This window comes from Martes martes, assembly GCF_963455335.1.
Source record: "Martes martes genome assembly, chromosome: 14".
Lineage (NCBI taxonomy): Eukaryota > Metazoa > Chordata > Mammalia > Carnivora > Mustelidae > Martes > Martes martes.
Window position 1 is genome coordinate 47,498,384 of NC_137902.1, and position 27,545 is coordinate 47,525,928.

Here is a 27,545-nt window from a genome sequence, read left to right on the forward strand (position 1 = left end):
GAGCGCTCTCCTAGACCACACCTTGCCTGTGCGGAGACAGGAAGACAAGGAGGCTTTGTGTAACCCAGCTCCAACACTTGTAGCCACTGAGGCCCTTTCCACTGGGCTGAGAGATGGCCAGCCCCCATTTCCTGTGTCCCTTGGCCCCTTGCCTTGGGTGCGGGCTAGGAGATCAAGCGTCTGCCCAGCTCCCCTCCCTTCGTCCCGGGCAGCACAGCCACAGTAGGAGGCCCATGCATTCTGCAGCGTGGTCAGTGGAAGTGTGGGCTCCCTGGGAGCAAATGCCCACCTTTCTACATGGGACCTGTGTGACCCTGGGCCACCTCTTAACTTCCCTCCTCACTTTACGGATCTTGACACAAAGGGCCAGGTTGACGGGAAATCTTGAATGAAAAGGCTCTGCAAGTTAGAGCCCTTCACTTACGCAGGATGCTATGGGTGTTTCCCCCCAACTACCAAGAACTCGCCCCTCTGAACCCCCAAATACCCCATTTGCCCTTTACTCACCTCCACCTAGACTTCTAACTACCTACTTACTGGCGTGGGGCCTGAGAGTCAAGAGGCCTGATATGACTTAAAAACATGGATTTTAGAATCAGATCTACCTGGCTTCTCACCCGGGGTCGGCCCCACTCTGACCTTGACCAAGCATATCTTATTAGAAAAATGGAGGTAAGCATACCCACCATATAGGTTTATTGTCACAAGGATTAAATGAGAAAACCCATGGATAGCCTTTGCCTAAGACCAGGTTCCAAGGAGGTCAGCAAGTAACAGAGTAAGAAGACACAATGACACTCATTGTCATTCGCCCAGCTGGCCTCCAACTTGCTTGAGGTCTGGGATAGAGTCCACGTGTTTCTCTAGTTCCTGGCACTGATGCCAATTTACCCCATTTTTAATTTTTTTGGTCATTTCCAGAGGATGTTGGAAGGAGGATATTAACAAACTGTTTAATGTCATCTAGCCCAGAAGTTTTCCTGTGCATGTTTCGGCTGATTTCTGTTGGTATGTGGAACTAAACTGATTTCCAGACACTCATCTCGGTCCAGTCTGTTCATGCAGTAACTCATGTCGTCCTGCTTCTAATGGATTTTCTAAGAAAGCAATGGACCCTTCTTCTATTAGCACATTTTGTTGCCTTCAGAATGCCTCTTCATTTGTGCTTCATTGCATGGATCACACTGTGCATAAATAGTGACTACAGTTGTGTCTTTTTTTTTCCCCCCATTGCATGGAGCTCAGCACAGGGCTTGAACTCACAGCCCTGAGATCAAGACCTGAGCTGAGACCAAGAGTCCAACGCTAAACCGACTGAGCCACCCAGGTGCCCCATGGTTTTGTCTTTACCTTATCCCTAGCCTAACAGGGAACTCCTCTCCCCTCCCTTGTGTATGTGTGAACTGCTCGTGTGAAGCAAACACGGCTACCTTGTTAAGGAAATGTCCCTTTACTTCCTTTGTTTCTACCTCTCAGAATTTGTTGTTGTGTTTTAGTCTGGGATAGCTGTTTAATTTCATCAAATAATAGTTTCAGTACTTGTTGAAATGATAAGGTTCTTTTATTTTTCCTTCTTTGACCTTATGACAGACATGATGGCAAGAGATTTTTCCAGAACTCTACTGGGGAATGAATAGCTCTTTTATTTTATAGCCAGATTAGTGGCTATGCAAGAAGGAGTGTTAGGATATTTAGATGCCCATTTGGGAAAAAAAAATCTAAGTTTGAATCTTTCTTTGCAACCACATAAAAATTCTAGATGGGTCAGAGATTATACCGTAAGAAATGCTTTATGCTCGTTGGCAAAAATATTGGAAAATATTTTTGTAGTCTTGATGTGAGAATCATAAACAAGTTGTAAAACCCAGAAGCCATAAAAGAACAGACTAAGAGACTTGGTTACCTCAATATCTAAAACGTCTTTATAATGAAAGACACTGCAAAGAAAGTTAAAGGCAGACGAAGAATGGAAGGAAACATTGCCAACACACATCACAGGCGCTGGATTAATAATCAGAATATGTAAAAGAAGGGAAAAGAGAAAAAAGTATTTGACTAGGCAAATAAAGCTCAACTTCACTCATAATATATAGGATGTAATGAAAACAAGGTCACATTTTTCGTCTTCAAATTTTCAAATTTTAAAAAGAGATAAACATCCAGCATTGGAGAATGTGCCTGGCTGGTACCTCTGGGGCTTTGGCGCCTCACTCCAGAAGTATTTTATGTCAACGGCGCCCCCTGCAGCACGGCTCCGACATTAACTAGGAGGGAATTGGGTGCCTCCCCGCCTCCCCCGCCCCGGAGCAGAACTCAGTGCCTGCCTCCTCTCTTGGAGGTCAGTAAGAGTTTTTGGCATATCCACCAAAACGTCAAAGTCCCTCTGACTCAACGATTCTTTTTAGGAAATCCAGGCTTTCAGAAACACATGAGTGTGCAACGTGTACATAGAGATATATACGAAAGGATGTCCATTGAAGCCGCTCTATATTGGGGGGAGAAGGAAGCAAACCATCAACAGAGGATTGTCTGGACAGATAATGGTGCGTCCGTTCATGAGATATGTGGCAACTCCTCAAAGGAATGACGTGGATTTATGTGTACTAACAGAATGACCTTCAACATTAAATGTCACGATTAAGATGAATATGAATGCGAAAGCGAATCCCCAAAATACCTATTATTCAATCCCACGTATATATGTTAGTGGGCAAAAATGCATAGACCAGGAACTGGAAGTCCGCCACGCTGGGGGAGCGGGACTGGACTGGCCGGGCCCGGCGCTGGGGGATTGGTGACAGGGAGGAGTTTCAGGCTTTACTCTGCATGCTTTATTACTTCGTGACTCTACCACCACGAGAAAGTATAGCGTATGTGTAGTTTTCTTTGCAGATAAAAAATATTAAGAATCCCTGTGGGTTCAGTTTTTCTTTGACAACTTCCCACCTGGCTGAGCTACTGAGGAATGTCCTACTAAGTGTGAGAAATTGTTGCCATTCTAAAAAATGTCTTTCTGAGCTAGCTCCTCTGGGCCTCCTTATCCCCAGGAGAGTTTTAGATCCAAGTCTCTTGAGTCAGCCCAGGAATCTCGGTGCCTTTGGCTATTCTCTGGAGAAGGAAGTGAGGAGTGACGGTCCCTGGCTAGGGTGGTGGCTGTAGAGGGCAACTGCACAGCCACAGGTGGGAACCGAGAGGGCAACGAGGTGGCCTGCACCTACAAGGGTTCCAGGGAGCCCCGGTTGGGGATGCCTGGTGGATAAGGGTCTGCACTAGTGGACGAGAGGGGTGAGGCCAGCCACTCAGAACTCTGCAGTGCAGAAGGTATTGCTGTAGCTTTTGGTTTTTGTTTTCACTAACAGTTAACTTATTATTATTTCTTTTTGCACTTTTTGCGTGGGGTAGTGTTCAACAATTGTGTTCTAAACCGGAGGGGACATGGAGATTTGAAGTTCACTGAAAAACTCACCCACCTCTTATTTGGGTTTGCTTAGATGCGGAAAGAAAATCTGGCCCTCAGGGACCAAGTGTAAATCTACCCTTATGGAAGGGCTGGCACGCAGAGGTGGGAGAACTGGATTCAAATCCTGTCTCCGCACTTACCAGCCACGTGACTATGGGCAAGGTTCTTAACATCTCAGAGCTTCCGTGTCCTGATCTGCAGGAGGGACATAGGAGGCACCCTTCATGGAGTCGCAATGAAGACCAGAGAGGTTGTCTGTGTAGAAGAAAATCATCAAAGCTGAGCTGCGGTTTATTAATCTGACCGCACTTCTAGACCATGAACTCCTGGAGGCAGACGTATGCGATGTTGAGAATTACTTCTCTCCTTCCTTCTCCAGGCTTTATCTAACACTATCTAGTACAGAGCTTAAGTATTTGCTGAACACTGTGATTCTGACTTTTTAAAAGATTTTTTAAAAATTTATTTATTTGACAGAGAGAGAGAGGGAGAGCACAAGCAAGGGGAGCTGCGGGCAGAGGGAGAGCAAGAAGCAGGCTCTCCTCCAGGGTCATGACCTGAGTGGAAGGCAGAGGCTTAGCTGACTGAGCCACCCAGGCACCCCATGATTCGGATTAGGGCTCTGGGTCTTTCCTAGCCTTCAAGCCATTTTACAAGTCTGTAAATTGTAGAGAGCAATTAAAATAATTCTCATGTACAGATATTCAAATGATTCCTGTTACAGGTTCAGTTACGGGGTGTGTGTGTGTGTGTGTGTGTGTGTGTATGTGTGTCTGTGTAAGAAGCCAGCTTCACCTCCGCCTGTCCTTCCTTGCCAATGTTCCAGATGTGTGTCTGTTCTTCCGACTGGTTGTCACCTCTTTCTGGTTCCCTCGTGACCAGTGAGCTAAAGAAAATCTTGAGCATATACTCATTTTATATCTGAATAAAAGTCACGATTTTCCCTTTTTTTTTTTTTTTTTTTTTAGTATCTTTTAACATTGCTGGGACCCCATTAGCAGAAAAGAAGTTTCTGTAAAAGGCAGACACCACCCCAGCGTCCCTCTCTCAGGGCCAGACACCGTCCGATGGAATTAATGACCTGTTCGTCGGTGGACAGAGAAAAGTTTCCACACTCCGTGCCCTCGGGGTGCAGGTTCGTGGGCCGGCGCTGCGGGTGGAGGACTTCAGTGTGCGGGTCTGTGAAATGGACTCCTGAACCCCTGGGGCTGGGAGCGGTGGCCCGGAGCCCAGCCCTCGTCCCCTCCCGCTCTCCCGCGCCCAGGAGGGGGCCCGGCAGGGGAGGCGCCCAGGCTGGCACGCCGGCCCCTCCGCCCCGCGGGGTCTCCGGAGGGGGCGGATCGCGCGAGCCGGAGAGCCCGGAGCCGCCCAGGAATCTTGGCTCGGGAGGCGAGCATTTCCTGCGGGCGGGTCGGCGCGGGCCCGGGGGCGCGGTGGGGAGACGCTGCGCTGCGCTCGGCCGGCCGGCAGCATGCGGCCCCTGCTCTGCGCACTGGCCGGGCTCGCCCTGCTCCGCGCTGCCGGTGAGTGGGGTGGGGGGCCGGGGCCCGGGGTAGGGGGGCAGGGGTGGCACCGAGCCGGCGGGAGAGCAGAGAGCTGGAGAAGCGGGGACGGGCCCGGGAGGGAGGGTTGAAAACAGACGTGAGAGCGACCGAAAGGTAGAGAATGAGTGGAGAGACCCGAGGCCCGAGGAGAGAGAGGAGGCAAGGATCGCAGGGAGGAAGGTTAGGTCTGCAGGGTGGGCACACATCCCCCCAGCACTCCCGGGGCCAGCTGCCTCCCGAGAGCCTGCAGAGGCGCCTAGGCCTGGGTTATGGGCACTGCCTTGGAGCGGAGTTCCGGCAGGCGATGACCCAGGCCTGGCCCAGCACGGCCCGCGGGCGGGCAGGCGGCCCCGGGAGAAGGGCCACGGCTTCACCTGCCCTCTGGCCCGCGAGGGCTCTGCGGTCTGGGTAAGCGGGTCAGTCTTCCTGTTTCCGGAGCTCTTCCCTGAGGGCCTGAGCTGCCTTGAGTGATAGGGGGCTGGGGAGCTTAGGGTGCAGGAGGGAGAGGTCCTCTGGCGCTACCCCCGTCGGGGGCCTGGCCTGGCACCATCAGCTCTCCCCTCTCCGGACAGCAGCCTCGGTGCTGCCCCTTCTTAGGTGAGGCCCAGATGGGCGGCTGGAGAGAGACTTCTTACAGCCAAATGCTCACGCTCCACCCCAAGACCCTGCACATGACTGGTACTTCACAGTTTACAAGCCACACTCCCATTTACCCAGAGTCTCATTCATGCAGCCCTCAGCCAGCGGGACTGGGGCTCCTCCCAGCAATACGGGTGAGAGGAAGGCTCAGGTCTCCTGGCAGAGCCAAGCCAGAGGCCTCACCAGGCATCCAGGCCTGCTAAACACTCAGGGGGGCCCTTGCCCATCAGCTCACCCATCAGCCCGGAGCCAGAGGATGTGAGTCACACAGGTGAAGTGCCCCGTGCTAGGACGGAAGCCTCCTGTCCCTGTCCTTTCTGGACACGGCCCTCTGTGGGAGTCAGCACCCAGGGGCAGGGTGGAGGCCAGTGCAGATCCTGGGCAGCCCCTGGCTGAGTTTCTTGGGTGAGGGAAGGTGACTTCCCTCTGGGATGCTGTCTCCTTCTCTGTAAGTTGGGGAAAATGGTACCCCCCCTGCAGAGGGGGCTGCAGGAATGGAAAGAAAGAAGTCCCCAGCACGGAATTCAGCACATGTTGGCTCCCGTTCTTGTCCCCTCAGCTTCACTGATCTCTCTGAGCCTCAGTTTCCCCACCTGTTAATTACGGAGGACCTACAGCCTCCTCCTGTGCAAAGAGTGGCTGGGACTGTGCTCAGCACAGAGGACACAGTGCAGGTCCTTCTCCCCCCTTTCCTCCCCCGGCCCCTCCTCCCAGAGTCCCCATCTCCAGGAGCCCAAGGCACAAAGCCCAGTCTGTGCTCCCCGAGAGGGAGGAGCTGGCTGCCACCCACAAGTGGCGGACTTTCTGGGGCCTCCTTAGTCGTGACCGGTATATACACTTCAATTTAAAACCCTTTTCAAACATGACTTCCTTTCTGATGAAGCACGCTCCTTGCTACCAATTTTTTTTAAAAGGGGGAAAGTATTAATGTAATCTCAGCCTGAGTTCACACATTTTTGTGTGGAATCTTTCAGACTTTGGACAACTTACTATTGTTTCTCTTAACTTTTGATTATGAAATCCCCGGAGGTAAAGACAGGACAGCACGGTGAACCCCCCATGTACCGACTGCCCCACGTCAGCAATATTGTTTCATGGACGGTCCTGTTTCCTTTGTCACTCGCATTCTCTCTCCTTCCTCCAGTAATCTTAAAGGAAATTCCAGGCATCATATATTTTCATCCATAAATATTTCCTTAAGTATCTCTTTCCTTAAGTTATCTTTTAAATATTTCCTTGAGTAATCTTTTTCTTCTAAGTTTTATTTATTTAAGTAATCTGTATACCTGTGTGGGGCTCAAACTCACAACCCCAAGATCGAGAGTCAGATGCTCTCCAAACCGACTCTGCCAGGCATCCCAAAGATAAGTAATCTTTTCACAAACATAACTGCAATACCATTATCACACCCTAAAAAATGGACGATAATTTCTTTTTTTCCCCGAGATTTATTTATTTGACAGTGAGAGAGACATGGCAAGAGAGGGAACACAAGCAGGGGGAGTGAGAGGGGAGGAAGCAGGCTCCCTGCTGAGCAGAGAGCCCGATGCGGGGCTTGATCCCAGGACCCTGGAATCATGACCTGAGCTGAAGACAGAGGCTTAAAGACTGACCCCACCCAGGCGCCCCGATAATTTCTTTTTTTAAAGATTTATTCATTTATTTGAGAGCGAGCGGGGGGGGGGGCAGAGGGAGAGGGAGAGAATCTCAAGCAGATGTGCACTGAGCACAGAGCCTGATGCAGGGCTCGATCCTGCGACCCTGAGACCACGACCTAAACCGAAATTAAGAGTCAGACGCTCAACTGACTAAGCCACCAGGTTCCCCTGGACAATAATTTCTTATATCATCAAATATCTGATCCGTGTTTAAATGTCCCTAATTGTGTCATGTTGTTACATTTGGTTTTGTTTTATCCAAATAAGGTACACACATTGCTTTTGGCTGATATGTCAGTTAGTTTCTTTTAATAGGTAAGTTCTCTTCCCCCTCTTTTCCTCAAAATGTATTTATGGAAACAACTGGGTTGTTTGTCCTATAAAGTTCTCCACATTAGATTTCAGCTGAGTGTATCTGCCAGGAGTCCTCTAAATGTTCTTCTTTCCCCTGTATTGTCTATAAAATGGTAGTTAGATCTAGAAACATCTGCTGTTATGCAAGAATATATTAAGATGGTTTATTGCTTTAACTTGCACTTCTTTGATTACTACTGAGGTTGGACTTTTTCTTTAAATGCATTGGTCATTTCTATAATTCTTGTGAATTGTCTTAGGCTTCTCAGTTGTGGTACTGGGGTTTTTCATATTGATCTGTAAAAACTCTTTCTGTACTGATGGAAACACATTGCTTGTGATACTTATAGAGCCCTTTTAAGGTTTCTGCTGAGTTCCTTTCTTGTTTTCCCATCAGAGGAATCTAAGGTCCTAGAGCCTGGTCCTTTCACTAATTGTCACCCATGCCTTGAGGCCCTTTGGGCACGCTCTCACTGTCCACCCCTGCCCCAAGCCCCCATGGCCATCTGTCTTCCATTGGAATTCTGCTTTCTGCTTTGAGCAAAAGAGGAAGATGCTAAAGGGCTGTTGTGAGAATCGTAGCATTTCTTTTTACACAAATGGATATTGTGGGAGCAAACCACTCAAAGACAGTTCGGTCAGAGGCACGCATTTGGGCTCTGGTGGGGCCCCAAGGCAGCTGCAAAGGTGTCATATGAACAGGTCCCCTTTGCCCCATACCTGTGCAGTGTCCAAGTTTGTAACAGTGTCCAAGTTTGTTTGCTCGCTGAATGACAGGCCAGTAAGTTGAGAGGCAAGAAGTTGGGGTAGGAAAGCGACTTTATTTGGAAAGCCAGCAAGCCGAGGAGACAGTGGACTATCGATTGTCCCGGAGAACCACCTCTCCGAGCACCCGAGTCGAGCTTCTTTTATGTTAGGAACAGGGGGAAGTGGGAGGGGATTGGAGTCATAAGATGACTGATGTCTATAGACACTGGAAAAGGTCATGTTGGGGCGCGTGGGTGGCTCAGTCGGTTTAGCGTCTGACTCTTGATTTCGACTCAGGTAGTGATCTCGGGGTCCTGGGGTTGAGCTCTGCACTCAGCAGGGAATTTGCTTGAGATTCTTTCTCTCACGCCCTCTGCCCCTCCCCACCAACTCTCTCCCTCTATCTAAAATAAATAAATAAACCTTACCCACCCCACCCCCCAAAAAAAGAAAAAAAGAAAAGAAAAGGAAAAGGTCGTGTAACTTCTTTGTCCCTGCTCAGTTGATCTTTGCGTGTAGGAATCTGGTTGTGTCCTTCCTGTAAATCTTAACATAGTCAACTCTGTATGCACTTCTGTACCTCCTCCAGCGAGATAGGTTTCGGGTAAGAAAGCAACTTTTGTAAATCTCGGTTGTAGCAAAATTCTTTTAATGACTAACAGGGCGAAGCAGAAGTTTCCAAGCTGTAGGTCACAGCGGCAGGGAAATAGACGCAATGTGGAGTCAGACATGCTCAGTTTCTCCCTGTTGCGGAGGAGGCAGCTGAGACCCCAAGATAGGAGGCCCTTAACTTACAAAAGCTCACATCACTGCCAGTGCACAGTATAGACCGAGCCAGGCAGGTAAGATACAAATCCTGTCCCTCCTGCTTACTAGCTATGTAACCTCCAGCATGTTATTCAGTCTCGTTGATCTTTGGTTTTCTAATCTGTGAAAAAGGGAGGTAAGAGTTCGAAGCTCTTGACAGAATCCGATGAGATAATGTACATAAGCACTCAGCAGAAAGCTTGGTGCATCATGAGCGATCACTAATCCAGAGTAACTTTCAGTATGAAGTATGGTTCTGCCCGTTGTAAAGGTGAAGAAACAGAGTCCGGTGAGTGGGACTGGCTTCTAACAGAGCTCAGAGAGCCAGGTCAGCGCTGAGCCCTCTGCGTCCTTGTTGGAGAATTCCTCCCAAACATCCCTGGGATCCTTGTAGAGGTTTAGTCCTAGAATAGATGCCTTTCCATCATGAGAGCTGGTCGAAGTGATCCAGCAGAGCGTTGGCTGCATGTGGAGAGGCAGAGTCCTAGGGAACAAATCCCTGCCTTGCTCCATCTTCTGCTACCCTGGTGGATGCCCCCCAGGGCCTTTGCATGTCACTTGGCAATTGCAAGGCATCTTAAGTGCACGATTCCCTTGAATCAACACAGCAATCCTGCAAAGTAGACCTGGCAGGGCAGATCCCTCGCTCTCTGCAGGGGAGGCAAAGAGACCTGTCAGTAAGCCCAGAGTTGGACTGTGTCTCTGACACCCAGCCTTGGTGCGCTTTTCACAGTGTGCAGAGAGAGCTTTATTCTGGATGGCTTCTTAGACCTTCTCTGCCTTGTGGGCTTTTGCAGTTTACCTCTGAACTTGTACATGAGAAAAAAAAAAAAAAAACTCATGTAAAGTTCAGGGGGCCCTTTGGGATAGTAGCCCAGCTTGCCTGCCGTAATCAGATACTAAATGTACTGGAATGACACTGATGTGCTCTCAAAGGGACCAGCAAGACTCAGATCCAAGGAGGACAGGAGGACGTGTCTCTCCCCAAACCAAACCCAGATGTGCCCCAGAATCTGAGCTCTTTGCTGGGGGGCTCGAGGTTCTCTCTCTTGGCTTAGCCAGAGCAGTTGCACATTGCTGGAGTTCTTCATGTAATTGTTTGCAAGTAGTATTCTGCTTAAAAAAAAAAAAAAAAAAAAAGTTTAAAAACCACCAATGGTTTTAAATGAATCATAAATTTTGATACAAATATTGATGTGGTGAATTTTATTATTCTATTACATTGAATGTGGCCAAATACAGTTAACCCTGAGTGACAAACATTGCTGGTCAAAGCAGAGTATGTCTTCAATGACTCAGGAGCTACGGCAACGTTCGGGGTTGCTTCTGAGAAATTACGTGTCATCACAGAAGTCATCTGAGTTGTACGTGCTTTCTTTGTGTTTAAGTCCTGGACACAAAAGGTCTCCTACGCTGTGTGTGGAAGAGGCCATACTTCCCGCCTCAGAGGATGGGGACCCGGTGGCCGTGTCTCTTTAACTGGCGAAGTGAACCCGGCGCCTCGCGGGGCCTCTGGCCTCCACCGCAGCCTGCTCTCACCAGAGCTCTGTGTTCCACCCATGGCCACCATCCAGGGTGCACATAGGCCTCGAGTGGGAGCCAGGCCAGGGAAAACAACCCGGCCTCCAAGAAGGTCCCTTTCCCGACGGGCCGGGGCAGGGCCGGCGGGAGCCCAGGAAGGAAGGGAACACGGGGAACCACAGCTTGGCTGTTCAAGCAGGATCACCGCCACCCTGCAGCCTTCCCTGCTCATGAGCATCCAACAACCCCGTGAAGCAGGCATTCCCCGGGGCCCCTTCCCACTGAGGCTCTCAAAGACATGGAACATCCAGCTCATGACTTGTGGGAACTTCTGGTCCAAGAAAGAACTTGTCCTTGACTCACGCCCGTTCTGTCCTTGTAGCTAATTTATGAGGCCTCTCAGCAGACCCTGAAAGATAGAACCACAGCCCGAGTGAACCACAGGGGGCAGGAGGGAGGGCCTTGGGCCTCCCCACCCCGGGTTAGGAAGGAGGCAGCAAAGGCTCCGGGAGGAGAGGAAAGTTTCCCACAGGCCCACGCCAATTCGGGCCGAGCAGGGTGAGAACAGGGTCCCCCAGGGAGTTTGCGGCCCTCGCACAGTGAGGTCAGTGGTGGGGTGAGGGCCGGCATGGCTGAGGGAGCCACAGCGCGGCCTTGCAGGGAGGGCCCCGGTCCAGCTTTCTCTCACCGATGAGCTCACGGACACTTGTGCGGCGGGGCCCAGGCCGCAGCTCTGTCCAGATGTGAGGGATTAGCGCTGTGTGATGTGGAGAGAAGCCTCGGCCAATCCTTCTCCCTGGAGGGGTGTTGGAGCCAAGTTAGACCTCATTGCCGACATGTAGAAAACAGGATGTTTTAGGCCAACGGAGGGGAGTAGACTCATGTTGTCCATGACTTACAGGGCTGGCAGAGCCTCGCACTTGGCCAGCCAGGTCAGACTGCTTCCTCCCGGCCTGAGCTGGGTCTGGGAGAGGGCAGGCGAGGCTCCGGGGATAGATGTGGCCAGGGGCCCATGGGCAGAGCCTGTGGAGGGCGTCTGTGGACCCAGACCCCCAATGGGCAGACCCCCTTTTCACGGACAGCCCTCCTTGTGGGCGAGAGCAGCTCCTCTAGCCCCTAGGAAGTCCCTCCTCTCTTGGCTGGGCTCCCCGGTTCTCCAGCTGAGACACATGAGTCAAGCTTCTTTGTGCCTTCATCACGGCTGCCTCTAGCCCTGCTTCGGCCTCTCCAAGGCCCAGAACGGAGCACAACCCTCCAGGTGGGGCCCCTCAGGCCACCCCCGCCCTCATCCTGAACTTTCCCATCCACGCATGCAGCCCACGATGGCTTGTGCTTTTTGCTAACAACCCCACCAGACAACTGGCTTTTATTATGGAACATTTCAATCCAGATATACAAGAGTAGAGAGAGGAGTGGAGTGAACTCTTATGTCCCTATCACTCAGTTTCAACAGTTATCAATCTTGGCCAATCTTGTGTGGCCACCCATGTCTCCTCCCACTCCCAGGCTGGAGTACTTTGAAGTGACTCCAAGATATGCTAGGATTTCATCTCTAGAAACTTCTGTATGGATATCTAAAAGACTCCTTTAAAAAAAAAAACAAAAAACCATCAGTGCTCACTCCAGCCACACATAGATGAAAAAAATAACCAAAGTACCATATCATGTCCATCCCCCTCCCCAAAGTCAACAAGATCATTTGTCTTTTTGAAGAGGCTTTTTGAAATTTAGTGGAAGGAAATAATGAAAAGGAAACTGTAGAAACAAATTGATCTCCATCAAAGATGCTCAGAGTGGGAGGACGTTTGGTCTCTGCTCTTGGTTCACTCCCCTTCGTGGAAGACCTGGGATCCAGATAGAGTTGGAACATCTCAGGATGGCATGGGGGTGGCATGGCAGAGCTCTGGAGGCCAGCTTGCTGAGGTGGGGTCAGGACAGGGCCAGGGAGCTTGGGGTCCAGTCATTTGCTGACCGTGTGGCCTTGGACAGTTCATTCAACCTCCCAGAGTTACGTGTTCATCACCAGCAAAATGGCTCACCGTCATTGTCCCTCCCTCAAGAACTGCTAGCCTTCTGGGTGATTCTGTATGTCCCCTTGGGCAGCCCAGCCAACACCAGGGTCTTACAGTTACAACAGTTTTGCACTTAGATAGATTAAGTCCAATAACCCTTGCCCCCACTCTGCCTCAGATGCCCACATCCATGACCACAACCTTCGTATTGTCACTAGGAAGGTGTTCCACTTCTCAGAGCTGAAACTGCAACGTCTGTCACCACTCATTCCCTCTGTTACTCCATCATCCTACCAAGACCTCCAGTCCTGTCAGCTGCTCCATTTCTCTCAGTTTATGGGCCTTCTTGTTGGCCCCCTTTCCTTCATGATCCAAGCTAGACTCCAGAGCTCATCCCCTTAACTCCTTGCTGGCAAAATCCTCAATCCTTTGCTCCCTCGATCTCCCCACATTATCTCTGCAGACCCCTGGCTCCTGCTCCATCCAGCACCCCCCGTCCCGGCCACTCTGTACCCAGGGCGGCCCGCTGGGGGTTTGGTCTTTCCAAATATCCCCCTGGAGTGGGGTCCTTTGGCACGGGCTTCCTCCTCCTCCTCGCCTCCTTTTGAAGCCCTCTCTGTGTTCGAGCCCCCTCCCCAGTGGTCTGCTGATAAAGTGGCTCGTGGAAACAAAGACAAAGACAAAAAGAAGTCATTTGCCGGTTTCCATGATGTAAATCCTCTCACCGTGCCTCCCATTTTCACGGCTGTGTTTAATAGCCCCCTCACAGAATTCCTGAAAACGTCACAACTAGCTTCCTCTTTCATAAGCCAACGTGAATTTCCAACAGACGGTTCCCTTCTCACTTCACAGACTAGAGAGAAGGGAACCGGTGAGAACTCAGTCTGCGTCTTGGCCCTTTGAGGTCTGCCTTTACCACTTCTGTGGGCCCCCTCACCCCCTCCAAGCACCGACCCCCCTCCACCCCCGCCACTGGGCTCCCAGCCTGTCCGCTCCTCAGCGCTCCCGCCCTTCAGGCTATCAGCGTGGTGGTTTCTTCAAAGAACAGAAACAGCAAGAAACATTCTGTACACCGTGTGATCTGATCTCCCTTCCTTCACAGAAAAGCTTCAGGGAAACGTTTCCCAGGATCCAAGTTTCTGCCCTTGGACCTCTCTTTCCCTCCCGATCCTACGGCATCTAGACTTTGCTTTGCCTCCGCTGCTCTGTGAACAATGCCGGGGTGGGATTTAGCAGTGATTATCTCCTCGCTCTGTCTTTCCATCCTTACCTCACTAGACTTCCCTGCTGCTTCCGCCCTGGCTGACCACCTCGTCCTCAGTGAAACTCTTCGCTTCGCTACGTTTTGGAGACAGTGGCCTCCTTCCAGAGCGTCAGGGTTCTCCAAGGTTCCAGCCAACTCTGATGCCCCATAGCCATCTTGGGGCCACCAACACTGAAACCTGAGCCCAGAACCCAGACCCTGAGACTTCTGGTGTGAGGGCTCGTTGGTGCCAGAAGAACCAAGGAGGAACCAATGTAGGGGAGAAAAGGGATGAACCAAGAGGCGAACAGGATGAACCTCAGGTTTTCCAGACTTGCTGTGTGACGTTGCCCATGGCGTTGCACCCCTCTGTGCATCAGCTGGGGATCATAACTAGGTTGTTGTGAAGTTCGGTTGAGTTCGCACATTGGTTTAGCGTACTATGCGGTCCACGGTAACTACTCATCAAATGTTCAATGTGACTGACTAATCACCAATGTTAAGGCGATGGCTAAAATATCCCTCATCCTCTCTATTCCTACTGCCCTGTCTCGCTTCCTCACTTCTCACACTGACTACTGCAGTAACTCTCTGCCTTCAAAGGCAAATCCTTCCCATCCATTCTCTGTATTTATAAAATTCATATATGACCGTGTGACTCTTCTGTTGAAATAAACCCCAAATAAGCATCATGGTTTGTTTATTGGGGCATAAACAATCATCATCATCATCATCATCATCATCATCATCTGGCTTTGTGTCCATGCTCTCTCTCTCCTCCCGTTCACCCTGTACTTTCCAGCCACTCCAGCCCCCTGAGGGTTTGGGCACGAAACTGTGCCATTTTATGACTTTCTCTCTTTGCACAAGCCATTCTGTGTGGCTGGGACCTTTCCTCCCTCCCTTCCCTACAGAGTCCAGGCAGCACCTCCTTCAAGAAGCCCACCTGGGGGTGGGAGGGGACCAGGGCCATAGAGACAAGTAAGTGATTGGGGCACCCCATCCACATACCCTGACCCACACTCAGGCTTCCTTTGCTTCTCTTTGTGACTGTTTTCAGGACCCACCTCGTGGGGCCCAGTGCTTGGCAGGGGTCTCTGGTGTTCTAGGATATGGTGATGAGGCTTGTTTTCCCACAGCTGCTGAGCCCTTTGTGCCCTCCCGTGGAGAACCGGCCTGGAACACAGGGTGTGACAGACACATGGCTGTCCACGACCGTTTAGACGTCATAGAGGAGGTAACCAGGGTGGTTCGGGAGGACTGGCAGTTTCGGGACTGCCTGCCAGACTGGTAGCTTTCTAGGGCTCGGAGAATCTTGTTTTGGAAAATGGGGGAAATCCAGGCCAGTCCTGCTCCCTGGCCTCCATGTAAAGCAACTCCCTCCCTCCCTGGGCTGTTGGCTCACCAGCCCTTTACAGACCCTGCCTCCCCACGGGTCTTGCTTCCACCAAGCTCAAGATCATGTTCTTACACAATGAGCTGGTGGACATTCAGTCACCGTGTTTTGTCACTCAGCCATGGTCTGTAACACCGGGTCTATAACTTGTGTGGGAAAAGATCTACACTTTATTTTCACAAACCTTTAACTGAAATTTAGCATTCCATTCATTATAAGAGCAGACAACAAACCGTAAATGTATTTACCAGCACGGTGACTTTGTTCTCAATAGAAATCACAGATAATTTCATCCCATTATAGTTGTGAATATATCAACGTATTTATTATTCATCCTAGTCTGTATGTCAAAATTACAGTAGTTGTGAGACCTGATGTTAGATGTTATTTCATGAGTTAATAAATACATATATTTTTACATCAAAGATTTAACTTTTAGTACTTGAATAAGGTTTTAATGCAATTGGTGTCCTTGGAAATCCTACATGCTTTATTTTTTTCAATTAAAGTGTTTTTCTGAGAAGGGGTCTGTAGGTTTCACCAGACTGCTAATGGGGTTCATTCAGGAAGAAGTTAGGAACCCTGACTAAAGAACGTTTCAAAATCCCAAACCTGTCATTTGGCAGAGTGGCCACCAGAGGGCGGGGCGACAAAAAGAATGTGCTCTCCCCGTAAAGTCCAGAAAGGGAAAGAGGAATCCCAGGGTTGCTCCGCGCCAAACCTGTGTGATTGAGTGCATTGACTCCTGCCAGGGCCAGGAGCCGCCTTAGAGAGTGAAGCCCTAGGATTCTAACATCTGGGGAACTGAGAGGCCCCCAGGGCCAGAGCCTGAACAAGGAAGACTTAGGTCCCCCTGGCACTCAGTTCTCTCCCTGCTGTGCCCCACTAGGCTGCCAGGTGTCCCTTAGGATGTGGCCAAAGAAGAAAGGCTTGGCACCACTCTTGTGCTCCCTGCACGCCCCGCTGCCATCTCTCTTGTTCTAGACGGTGGAGAAGACGGTGGAGCACCTGGAGACAGAACTGAAAGGCTTGCTGGGCCAGCTGGAGGAGCTGGCCTGGAACCTTCCCCCGGGGCCCTCTGGCCCTACCCCCGACCTCCTCGGAGATGGTGAGTGGCTGGGGTGGCAGAGGACAGCTTGGGCTGGGGATGCCACCTCGACAAGCTGGGAGAGGGCTTGGCGCCTTCTGCAGCGGAGTGGGGAGGTATCCCCCAACTCTCCCTGCCTGTTCTCTGCCCTCAGTCCTGCCTGGGGGCATTGCAGCCTGGCACCTTGGTCAGGGCTTTTGGAAGAGCTGGCGCAGTTCACGTGGGGCCCACGGAGCACTGCCCTGGACGCAGAGTTCCTCCCTCCTCCCCGGGCCATTCGCTGGGCTCAAAGTTCCTGCACTCCTCTCAGGTGCCATGCAAGGCCCCCATCCTGGGTCACCACAGACCCCTCCGATGGGGTGTCAGAGGGGGTTGCCCCCTGCTCCTTCCCTGTGCCCTGTGTTCCCTGGCATAGGAGTTCCGGGGACTGGGAAGGGAGGGGAGGGGAGGGCAGGGCAGGGGGCCTGCAGCACTCCTCAGCTGCCCCCTCTCTTTCAGATCACTTTGGAGCCCCTGAGCCTGAGCTGCCCAGCAGCTGGAAGTGACACGTGTGTGGCAGCTCTCCTCTGAGAACAGAGCTGTGCCACTGGCCTGCCTTTGTCAGCTTGGTGCAAAATAAAAGCTCCTCCCTTGGTCTCCCCTGTGTCTGCTGAGAGTGACCCCTATAGCCACGGCCCCTTCTCCATCTACTCCCAGGCCCTAGGGCCCATGTTCTCCTGCGGACTCAGACCGGGGAGACCTTGGGCGGTCAGTGCTCCTGCCCTCCTTACTTATAGGGCCAGACAGGGCAGGAATTGGTTCAGAGATGAAGCACCGGAGGCCCAGAATAGTGCAGGGGCCCTCCGAGCAGCCTCCCCACTCAAAACGCGGACAGAGACGAGGAGCAGTGAGATCACCTGGGAGCCTGTCAGAAATGCAGGATTTGGGGCCCAGCCAGACCTCCCACATCAGAATCTACATGTCAGCGAAAGATCCCCAGAGGATATGTGTGCAAATTTGTGTGCGATTTTAAAAAGTTTTCTACTGAGGTAAAATGTGCACAACATAAATTACAAATTTTTAATCATTTTTGAATTGTACAAATTCAGTGGCTTCACACGGCTCTATGCTAATTCCAGAAGATTTTCATCATCCCCCAAAGAAACCCCGTACCTGTAAGCAGTCACTTCCCATTCCTCCTCCTACCATCCCTCGGAAGCCACTCATATTTCTCTCTCTATGGACTTGCCTATTCTGGACATTTCACATAAATGGAATCATTCTATGTGTAGCCTTTGTGTCCAAGTTTTTTCCCACTGAGCACCGTGTTTTCAGGTTTCGTCCAGACTGTAGCCTGTATCAGTACTCCGTTCCCTCTCACCGCTGAGTAACACTCCATTGTATGGGTGCCCCCCTCTTACTCATGCATCAGTTGATGGACGTCTGGATTGTTTGCACGTTCTGGCTATTATGAATAATGCTATGAATATTTATGTACAAATTTTTGTATAGACGCTTTCATTTCTCTTGGGTCTCTGACTAGGGATGGAATTGCTGAGTCAAATAGTGACTCTTTGTTTAAATTTCTGAAGAACCACCAAACGGTTTTTGCACAGCAGCTGTACCATTTTTTACTCCCACTAACAGTGTGTATATGAAGGTTTCAATTTTTCCACATTGTTATTATAACCATCGTACTAGGTATGAAGTGGTAACTCATCGTGGTTTTAAGTGGCATTTGCCTAATGAGGAGGAGCAGCGTTTCTGTGTTTCTTGGCCATTTGTCTTTTTTAGAGAAATGTCTATTCAAGTCCTTTGCCCATTTTTTAAAATTGCATTCTTTCTGTCACTGAGTGGTAAGAGTTCTATACATATTGTGGATATTAAGCTTTTATCAGATACGTGATTTACAAATATTCTCTCATTCTGTAGGTTGTCTTTTTATTTTATTGAGTATCTCCTGAAATATGAAAGGTGTAATTTTGATGAAGTCCAATTTACCTATTTTTTTTGTTGTTGCTTATGCTTTTAGTGTCATATCTAAGACTCCATTTGTCAAATCCAAGGTCATGAATATTTTTCTTCTAAGATTTTATAGCATTAGCTGTTCCATTTAGTTCTATGATCTATGTTGAATTACTTTTTGTATATGGTGTGAGGTGGGGTTCCAACTTCAATCTTAGGCTCGTGGATATTCAGTTGTCCCCGCATAATTTGTTGAAGAGAATATTCCTTTGCCATGAAATGGTTCTGGCACCCTTGTCAAACATCAATTAAGCACAGATGTTTAGATGTCTAATTCTATCCTATCCATATGTCTATCTTTATGACAGCATCACAGTTTGAATTACTATAGCTTTGTATTGTGGCTTAAGTTTTGAAATTAAGAAGTCTGAGATCCCTGACTTTGTTCTTCTTTTCCAAGACCTTTTTTTCTTTGTCTATTTGGGGACCAGTCCCTTGCAATTCCATATGCATTTTAGGACCAGATTTCCCAAGTCTGCAAAAAGGTAGCTAGAATTTTTATAGGGATTAAACTGAATCTGTAGATCAGTTTGTAGAGTATATGCCACATCAATAATACTGAGTCTTCTAATCTGTGAGCACAGGCTGTTTGTATTTTCTCTCAGTGTACAAGTCTTATACCAACTTAAATTTATCCTTAATTCTTTTGTTCTTTTTGAAATTATTATAAATAGGCTCTTTTTAAAAGATTTTATTTGTTTGAAAGAGAAAGAGAGCATAAGCAGGAGTGGGAAGGGAGGGGGAGAGAGAGAAGCAGACTCCCCACTGAGTAGGGAGCCTAATGTGGGGCTTGATCCCAGGACCCTGAGATCATGACCTGAGCCCAAGGCAGACACTTAACCAACTGAGCCACCCAGGCGCCCTATAAATAGAATCTTAATTTCACTTTCAGATTGTTCACTGCCACTATAGAAACACAACTGATTTCTGTATTTTGATCATGTATCCTATATCCTGCAACTCTGCCAAATTCATTTATTAGCTCTACTAGTTTTTGTGTGGATATGATTTATAATTTTCTACATAAGATCATGTCATCTGTGAACGAAAGTTTTACTTACTTCCAATCTGGATGCTTTTTCCTTTTCTTGCCTAATTGCTCTGGCTAGAGTTTTCAAAACAATGTTGACTAGTAGTGGCAAGAGCAAACATCTTTGTTGGATTTCTGATTGTAGGTGAAAGCTTTTACTTTTTCACCATTAAGTATGTCAGCTGTGGCTTTTCAAAGCTGCCCTTTATATAGGGTGATAACTATTCCTTCTTAGTTTCTTTCATTTTTGTTTGTTTTTGATCATCCAAAGGTGTTGGGGTTTCTCAGATGCTTTTTCTGCATCAATTGGTTTTTAATCCCTCTTCATTCTATTTTTGTTTAATTAAAAAAGGTTTTATTTACTTATTTGATGGAGAGAGAGCACAAGCAGGGGGAGCGGCAGGCAGAGGGAGAGGGAGAAGCAGGCTCCTTGTGAGCAGGGAGCCCGATGCAGGACTTGATCCCAGGAAACTGGGATCATGACCTGAGCTGAAGGCAGATGCTTAACCAACTGAGCCAACCAGAAACCCCCCTTCATTCTATTAATAGGGTTTATTACATGGATTGATTTTTGCATATTGAATGATCCTTGTGTTCCTTTGACAAATCTCACCTGGTCATGGTGGTTAATCCTTTAAATACACTGCTAGATTCATTTTGCTGCTATTTCATTAAGGATTTCTGCACATTTCTGTGATCTCTTTGCTTTGGTGTCAGGGTAACACTGGTCTCATACAGTGAGTTAGGAAGTATTCTCTCCTCTGTGTTTTGGGAAGAATTTGAGCAGGATTGTTATTTCTTTAAAGGCTTGACTGAATTCACCATGAAGCCTCCTGGCCCTGGCTTTTTCTTTGTCGAGAAGTTTTTATTACTGATTTAATTTCTTGTCACAGGTCTATTCAGATTTTCTATTTCTTCTTGAGTCAGATTTGGTAATTTGTGTGTTTCTAGGAATTTTCCCATTTTATCTAGGTTATCTAATATGTTGACATACAACTGTTAACAGTATTTTCTTATAATTTTATAATAGATAAATTTAAATAAAATTTTAGTTCTGTAAGGTTGTCAGTCATGTTCCCATTTGCATTTCAGAAACTGAGTCTCCTCTTTCTGTCAGTCAATCATCAGTCCAAAGGTCTGTCAATTTTGTTCATCTTTCCAAAGAACTACTTTTTTGTGTTCTTGATCTTATTGTTTCGCTGTTCTAACCTTTATTATTTCCTCTCTCTGGTTGCTTTGGGTTTTCCTTGTTCTTCTTTTTCTAATTCCTTAAAGTGGAAGGTTAGGCTATTGATCTAAAATCTTTTTTCTTTTTTAATGTACTCATTTATAGCCATATACTTCCCCCTGAGCACTTTTTTTTAAAAGTATGTTGTTCAGTTTTCACATATTTGTAAATATTCCAGATTTCCTCCAGTTATTTATTTCTAATTACATCCCACTATAGTCATTGAAAATAGTCTGTATAATTTCAGTACTCTAAAATTTGTCTATGGGGAGAATCTTCCATGCACAATTGAGAAGAATATATATTCTGTTGTTGGGCTGACTGTTCTATTTATGTCTGTTAGGTCTTGCTGGTTAACAGTGTTGTTGGAGTGTTCTCCTTCCCTGTTTTATCAATTTTTTTCTATCCAACAGGAAAGTGAGATGTTGGAAGTCTCCAACTAATAGTAACTATTCTCCCTTCAAATCTCTGAGGTTTTGTTTCAAATTTTCTGGGACTCTACTGCTAGGTGCATATATGTTTATAATTGTTGTATCTTGATGGATTAACCTTTTTATCAGGATATAACGTCATTTGTCTGTGAGAGTTTATGCCATTTATATTTAAAGCAATTACTGATAAGTAAAGGCTTGTGCCATTTTGCTTTTTGTATTCTATGCTATTTACTTTTTGGCTCCTTAATTCCATTATTGCCATATTTTGTGTGAGGCAGATGGTTTCAACTGTACCATTTTGATTTCCTTCTCAGTTCTTTTACTGTTTTAGTTATCTCCTTGGATTAAATTAACATCTCAATTTTTTAAAAGATTTTATTTATTAACTTATTTATTTACAGAGCAAGCATGGGCAGAGGGAGGGGCAGAGAATCTTAAGCAGACTCTGCATTAAGCATGGAGCCGGATACGGGGCTCAATCCCATGACCCTGAGATCATGACCTGAGCCAAAGTCAGGAGTTGGATGCTTAACTGACTGAGCCACCCAGGTGTCCATAACATCTTAATTTAAAACAATCCATTATAAATTAATACCAAATTTCAGGAGCATATAGCAACTTTGCTCCTACATAGCTCTACCACCTTCCTTTACGTTGTTATTATCACAAATTACATATTTATATATTTTGTGCCCATCAACAGTTATAATTATTGTTCGGTGTTGTCTTTAATTACTGTTTGGTGTTGTCCTGTATGTTGTCATACAGGAAAAAAAAAGAGCTACAAATCAAAAAAACATATTAATATTAATGTTTATGTTTACATATATAGTTACCTTTACCCACATCTTTTCTTTCTTCATGTGGATTTGAGTTATTGCTGGGTATCTTTCATTTCAGCTTGAAGGACTTTCTTTAGTGTTTCTTATAGGGCAGGTCTACTAGTAGCAAACCATTTACCTTTTTTATCCAGAAATGTCCTCATGTCTCCTTCATCCTTCAAGAATATTTTGCCAGATGTAGGATTCTGGTTGACACTATTTTTTTTTCTTTCAGCAAAACGAATACATCATCCCACTGCCTTCTGTCCTGTGTGGTTTCTGACAGGAAGTCAGAATGTTAATTTTATTGAAGATCCTTTATATGTGACAAGTTGGTTCTCTATTGGTTTCAGAATTCTTTGTCTTTTGACAATTTGATTCATGGATGTGTAGATTAAATTCGTCCATCAAATTTTTAAGTTTTCAGCCATTGTTCCTTCTGATATTTCTGCTATCTCTCTTCTCCCTGACTCCCATTACATGCATGTGGGCATACTTCATGGTGTCTCACAGGTCTCTTAGGTTCTGTTAATTTTGCTTCATTGTTTTTCTTTTGCTTCTCAGATTGGGAAATATCAACTGGTCTATCTTGAAGTTTGTTGATGTTTTCCGCCTTCTCCAATTTCCTCTTGAACCCCTCTAGTGAATTTTATTTTACTTTTCAACTCCAGAATTTTCTATCTGGTTCCTTTTTATAGTAACAGAAATTTTTATCTCTTCTGTTCTTATAGATTTTATTTCTTTTGTGGAATTACAAAAAGGAGCTAAATGGAAATTTGCATTTTAAAGACATTTCGTTTAAAAAGTCTTCATCTGTAAGTCCAATATCTGGGTTTTCCTGTTTCTATTCATAGATTTCTTGTGTTCCTCTGTATGAATCATACTTTCTTGTTTGCATGCCTCATAATTTTTTTTTGAAGTCTGCTCTAAGCTCCCTTATTTTTTTTAATTTTTTAACTTTTTATTAACATATAATGTAGTATTAGCCCCAGGGGTACAGGTCTGTGGTTCGCCAGGTTTACACACTTCACAGTGCTCACCATAGCACATACCCTCCCCAATGTCCATAACCCCACCACCCTCTCCCTACCTCCCCCAGCAACCATCAGTTTGTTTTGTGAGATTAAGAGTCTCTTATGGTTTGTCTCCCTCCCTATCCCATCTTGTTTCACTTATTCTTTTCCTACCCCCAAACCTCCCACGTTGCATCTCCCCCTCCTCACATCTCCCCCTCCTCATATCAGGGAGATCATATGATAGCTGTGTTTCTCCGATTGACTTATTTCGTTAAGCATAACACCCTCTAGTTCCGTCCACGTCATCGCAAATGGCAAGATTTCATTTCTTTTGATGGCTGCATGGTATTCCATTGTATATATATACCACTTCTTCTTTAGCCATTCATCTGTTGATGGACATCTTGGTTCTTTCCATAGTTTGGCTATTGTGGACATTGCTGCTATAAACATTCAGGTGCACGTGCCCCTTCAGATCACTACATTTGTATCTTTAGGGTAAATACCCAGTAGTGTGATTGCTGGGTTGTAGGGTAGCTCTATTTTCAACTTTTTGAGGAACCGCCATGCTGTTTTCCAGAGTGGTTGCACCAGCTTGCATTCCCACCAACAGTGTAGGGCAGTTCCCCTTTCTCCACGTCCTCACCAGCATCTGTCATTTCCTGACTTGTTAATTTTAGCCATTCTGACTGGTGTGAGGTGGTATCTCATTATGGTTTTGATTTGTATTTCCCTGATGCTGAGTGATGTGGAGCAATTTTTCATGTGTCTGTTAGCCATCTGGATGTCTTCTTTGCAGAAATGTCTGTTCATGTCCTCTTCCCATTTCTTGATTGGATTATTTGTTCTTTGGGTGTTGAGTTTGACAAGCTCTTTATAGATTTTGGATACTAGTCCTTTATCTGATATGTCATTTGCAAATATTTTCTCCCATTCTGTCAGTTGTCTTTTCGTTTTGTTAACTGTTTCTTTTGCTGTGCAAAAGCTTTTGATCTTGAAGTCCCAATAGTTCATTTTGCCCTTGCTTCCCTTGCCTTTGGCGATGTTCCTAGGAAGGAGTTGCTGTGGCTGAGGTCGAAGAGGTTGCTGCCTGTGTTCTCCTCAAGTATTTTGATGGATTCCTTTCTCACATTGAGGTCCTTCATCCATTTGGAGTCTATTTTTATATGTGGTGTAAGGAAATGGTCGAGTTTCATTTTTCTCCTTGTGGCTGTCCAATTTTCCCAACACCATTTGTTGAAGAAACTGTTTTTTTTCCATTGGACATTCTTTCCTGCTTTGTCGAAGATTAGTTGACCATAGAGTTGAGGGTCTATTTCTGGGCTCTCTATTCTGTTCCACTGATCTCTGTGTCTGTTTTTGTGCCAGTACCATACTGTCTTGATGATGACAACTTTGTAATAGAGCTTGAAGTCTGGAATCGTGATGCCACCAACTTTGGCTTTCTTTTTCAATATTCCTTTGACTATTCGAGGTCTTTTCTTGTTCCATATAAATTTTAGGATTATTTGTTCCATTTCTTTGGAAAAAATGGGTGGGATTTTGATAAGGATTGCATTAAATGTGTAGATTGCTTTAGGTAGCATAGACATTTTCACAATATTCGTTCTTCCAATCCATGAGCATGGAACATTTTTCCATTTCTTTGTTTCTTCTTCAGTTTTTCATGAGTACTTTATAGTTTTCTGCGTATAGATTCTTTGTCTCTCTGGTTAGGTTTATTCCTAGGTATCTTATGGTTTTGGGTTCAATTGTAAATGGGACTGACTCCTTAATTTCTCTTTCTTCTGTCTTGTTGTTGGTGTAAAGAAATGCAACTGATTTCTGTGCACTGATTTTATATCCTTACACTTTACTGAATTCCTGTACAAGTTCTAGCAGATTTGGAGTGGAGTCTTTTGGGTTTTCCACATATAGTATCATATCATCTGCAAGAGTAATAGTTTGTCTTCTTCTTTGCTGATTTGGATGCCTTTAATTTCTTTTTGTTGTCTGATTGCTGACGCTAGGACTTCTAGAACTATGCTGAATAGCAGTGGTGATAATGGACATTCCTGCCGTGTTCCTGACCTTAGCGGAAAAGCTCTGTTTTTCTCCATTGAGAATGATATTTGTGGTGGGTTTTTCAGAGATGGCTTTGATGATATTGAGGTATGTGTCCTCTATCCCTACACTTTGAAGAGTTTTGATCAGGAAACGATTCTGTACTTTGTCAAATGCTTTTTCAGCATCTATTGAGAATATCATATGGTTCTTGTTCTTTCTTTTATTACTGTATTGTATCACATTGATTGATTTGCGGATGTTGAACCAAACTTGCAGTCCTGGAATAAATCCCACTTGGTCGTGGGAAATAATCCTTTTAATGTACTGTTGGATCCTATTGGCTAGTATTTTGGTGAGAATTTTCACATCTGTGTTCATCAAGGATATTGGTCTGTAATTCTCTTTTTTGATGGGATCCTTGTCTGGTTTGGGGATCAAGGTAATGTTGGCCTCATAAAATAAGTTTGGAAGTTTTCCTTCCACTTCTATTTTTTGGAACAGTTTCAGGAGAATAGGAATTAATTCTTCTTTAAATATTTGGTAGAATTCCCCTGGAAAGCCGTCTGGCCCTGGACTCTTTTTTGATGGGAGATTTTTGATGACTGCTTCAATTTCCTTACTGGTTATGGGTCTGTTCAGGTTTTCTATCTCTTCCCGGTTCAGTTGTGGTAGTTTATATGTCTCTAGAAATGCATCCATTTCTTCCAGATTGTCAAATTTGCTGGCGTATAGTTGCTCATAATATGTTCTTATAATTATATTTCTTTGGTGTTGGTTGTGAGCTTTCCTCTTTCATTCATGATTTTACTTATTTGGGTCCTTCCTCTTTTCTTTTTGATCAGTCTGGCCAGGGGCTTATCAATCTTATTAATTCTTTCAAAGAACCAGCTCCTAGTTTTGTTGATTTGTTCTATTGTTTTTTTGGTTTCTATTTCATTGATTTCTGCTCTGATCTTTATTATTTCTCTTCTCCTGCTGGGTTTAGGCTTTCTTTGTTGTTCTTTCTCCAGCTCCTTTAGGTGTAGGGTTAGGTTGTGTATTTGAGACCTTTCTTGTTTCTTGAGAAAGGCTTGTATCACTATATATTTTCCTCTCAGGACTGCCTTTGCTGTGTCCCACAGATTTTGAACCGTTGTGTTTTCATTATTGTTTCCATGAATTTTTTCAATTCTTCTTTAATTTCCTGGTTGACCCATTCATTCTTTAGAAGGATGCTCTTTAGTCTCCATGTATTTGGGTTCTTTCCAAATTTCCTCTTGTGATTGAGTTCTAGCTTCAGAGCATTGTGGTCTGAAAATATGCAGGGAATGATCCCAGCCTTTGATACCGGTTGAGACCTGATTTATGACTCAGGATGTGATCTATTCTGGAGAATATTCCGTGTGCACTAGAGAAGAATGTGGATTCTGTTGCTTTGGGATGGAATGTTCTGAATATATCTGTGATGTCCATCTGGTCCAGTGTGTCATTTAAGGCCTTTATTTCCTTGTTGATCTTTTGCTTGGATCATCTGTCCCTTTCAGTGAGGGGAGTGTTAAAGTCCCCTACTATTATTGTATTATTGTCAATGTGTTTCTTTTTGTTATTAATTGGTTTATATAGTTGGGCGCTCCCATGTTAGGGGCATAGATATTTAAAATTGTTAGATCTTCTTGTTGGACAGTCCCTTTGAGTATGATATAGTATCCTTCCTCATCTCTTATTATAGTCTTTGGCTTAAAATCTAATTGATCTGATATAAGGATTGCCACCCCAGCTTTCTTCTGATGTCCATTAGCATGGTAAATTGTTTTTCACCCCCTCACTTTAAATCTGAAGGTGTCTTTGGGTCTAAAATGAGTTTCTTGTAGACAGCATATTGATGGGTTTTGTTTTTTTATCCATTCTGGTACCCCGTGTCTTTTGATTGGGGCATTTAGCTCATTTACATTCAGGGTAACTATTGAGAGATATGAATTTAGTGCCATTGTATTGCCAGTAAGGTGACTGTTGTTACTGTATATTGTCTCTGTTTCTTTCTGATCTACTACTTTTAGGCTCTCTCTTTGCTTAGAGGACCCCTTTCAATATTTCCTGTAGATCTGGTTTGGTGTTTACAAATTCTTTGTTTTTGTTTGTCCTGGAAGCTTTTTATCTCTCCTTCTATTTTCTATGATAGCCTAGCTGGATATAGTATTCTTGGCTGCATGTTTTTCTCATTTAGTGCTCTGAATATATCATGCCAGTTCTTCCTGGCCTGCCAGGTCTCTGTGGGTAATTCTGGTGCCAATCTAATATTTTTACCATTGTATGTTACAGACTTCTTGTCCCGGGTTGCTTTCAGGATTTTCTCTTTGTCATTAAGACTTGTAAATTTTACTATTAGATGATGGGGTGTGGACCTATTGTTATTGATTTTGAGGGGGGTTCTTTGTGCCTCCTGGATTTTGATGCTTGTTCCCTTTGCCATATTAGGGAAATTCTCTACAATAATTCTCTCCAATATACCTTCTGCTCCC

At 46.0% G+C, this 27,545-nt stretch overlaps 1 protein-coding gene across 1 annotated transcript; it reads left to right on the top strand.

The window, feature by feature from the left end:
- Nucleotides 1–4,718: 4,718 nt before the first annotated feature.
- On the top strand, nucleotides 4,719–17,945 carry PLAC9 (placenta associated 9). Its single transcript, XM_080823508.1, has 4 exons — nucleotides 4,719–4,983; nucleotides 15,125–15,222; nucleotides 16,366–16,489; nucleotides 16,967–17,945. The coding sequence occupies exons 1-4, from the start codon at nucleotides 4,932–4,934 to the stop codon at nucleotides 17,011–17,013; spliced, it is 321 nt and encodes a 106-aa protein (XP_080679634.1). The 5' UTR covers nucleotides 4,719–4,931; the 3' UTR covers nucleotides 17,014–17,945.
- Nucleotides 17,946–27,545: the final 9,600 nt, after the last annotated feature.

What these genes read in the sequence shown, in the direction of transcription:
- PLAC9 (XM_080823508.1), top strand. Translation starts at nt 4,932, where the DNA reads ATGCGGCCCCTGCTCTGCGCACTGGCCGGGCTCGCCCTGCTCCGCGCT. An exon ending in CGCCCTGCTCCGCGCTGCCG is followed by an intron (nt 4,984 to 15,124) that starts GTGAGTGGGGTG and finishes GTTTTCCCACAG; the next exon opens with CTGCTGAGCCCTTTGTGCCC. An exon ending in GTTTAGACGTCATAGAGGAG is followed by an intron (nt 15,223 to 16,365) that starts GTAACCAGGGTG and finishes CTCTTGTTCTAG; the next exon opens with ACGGTGGAGAAGACGGTGGA.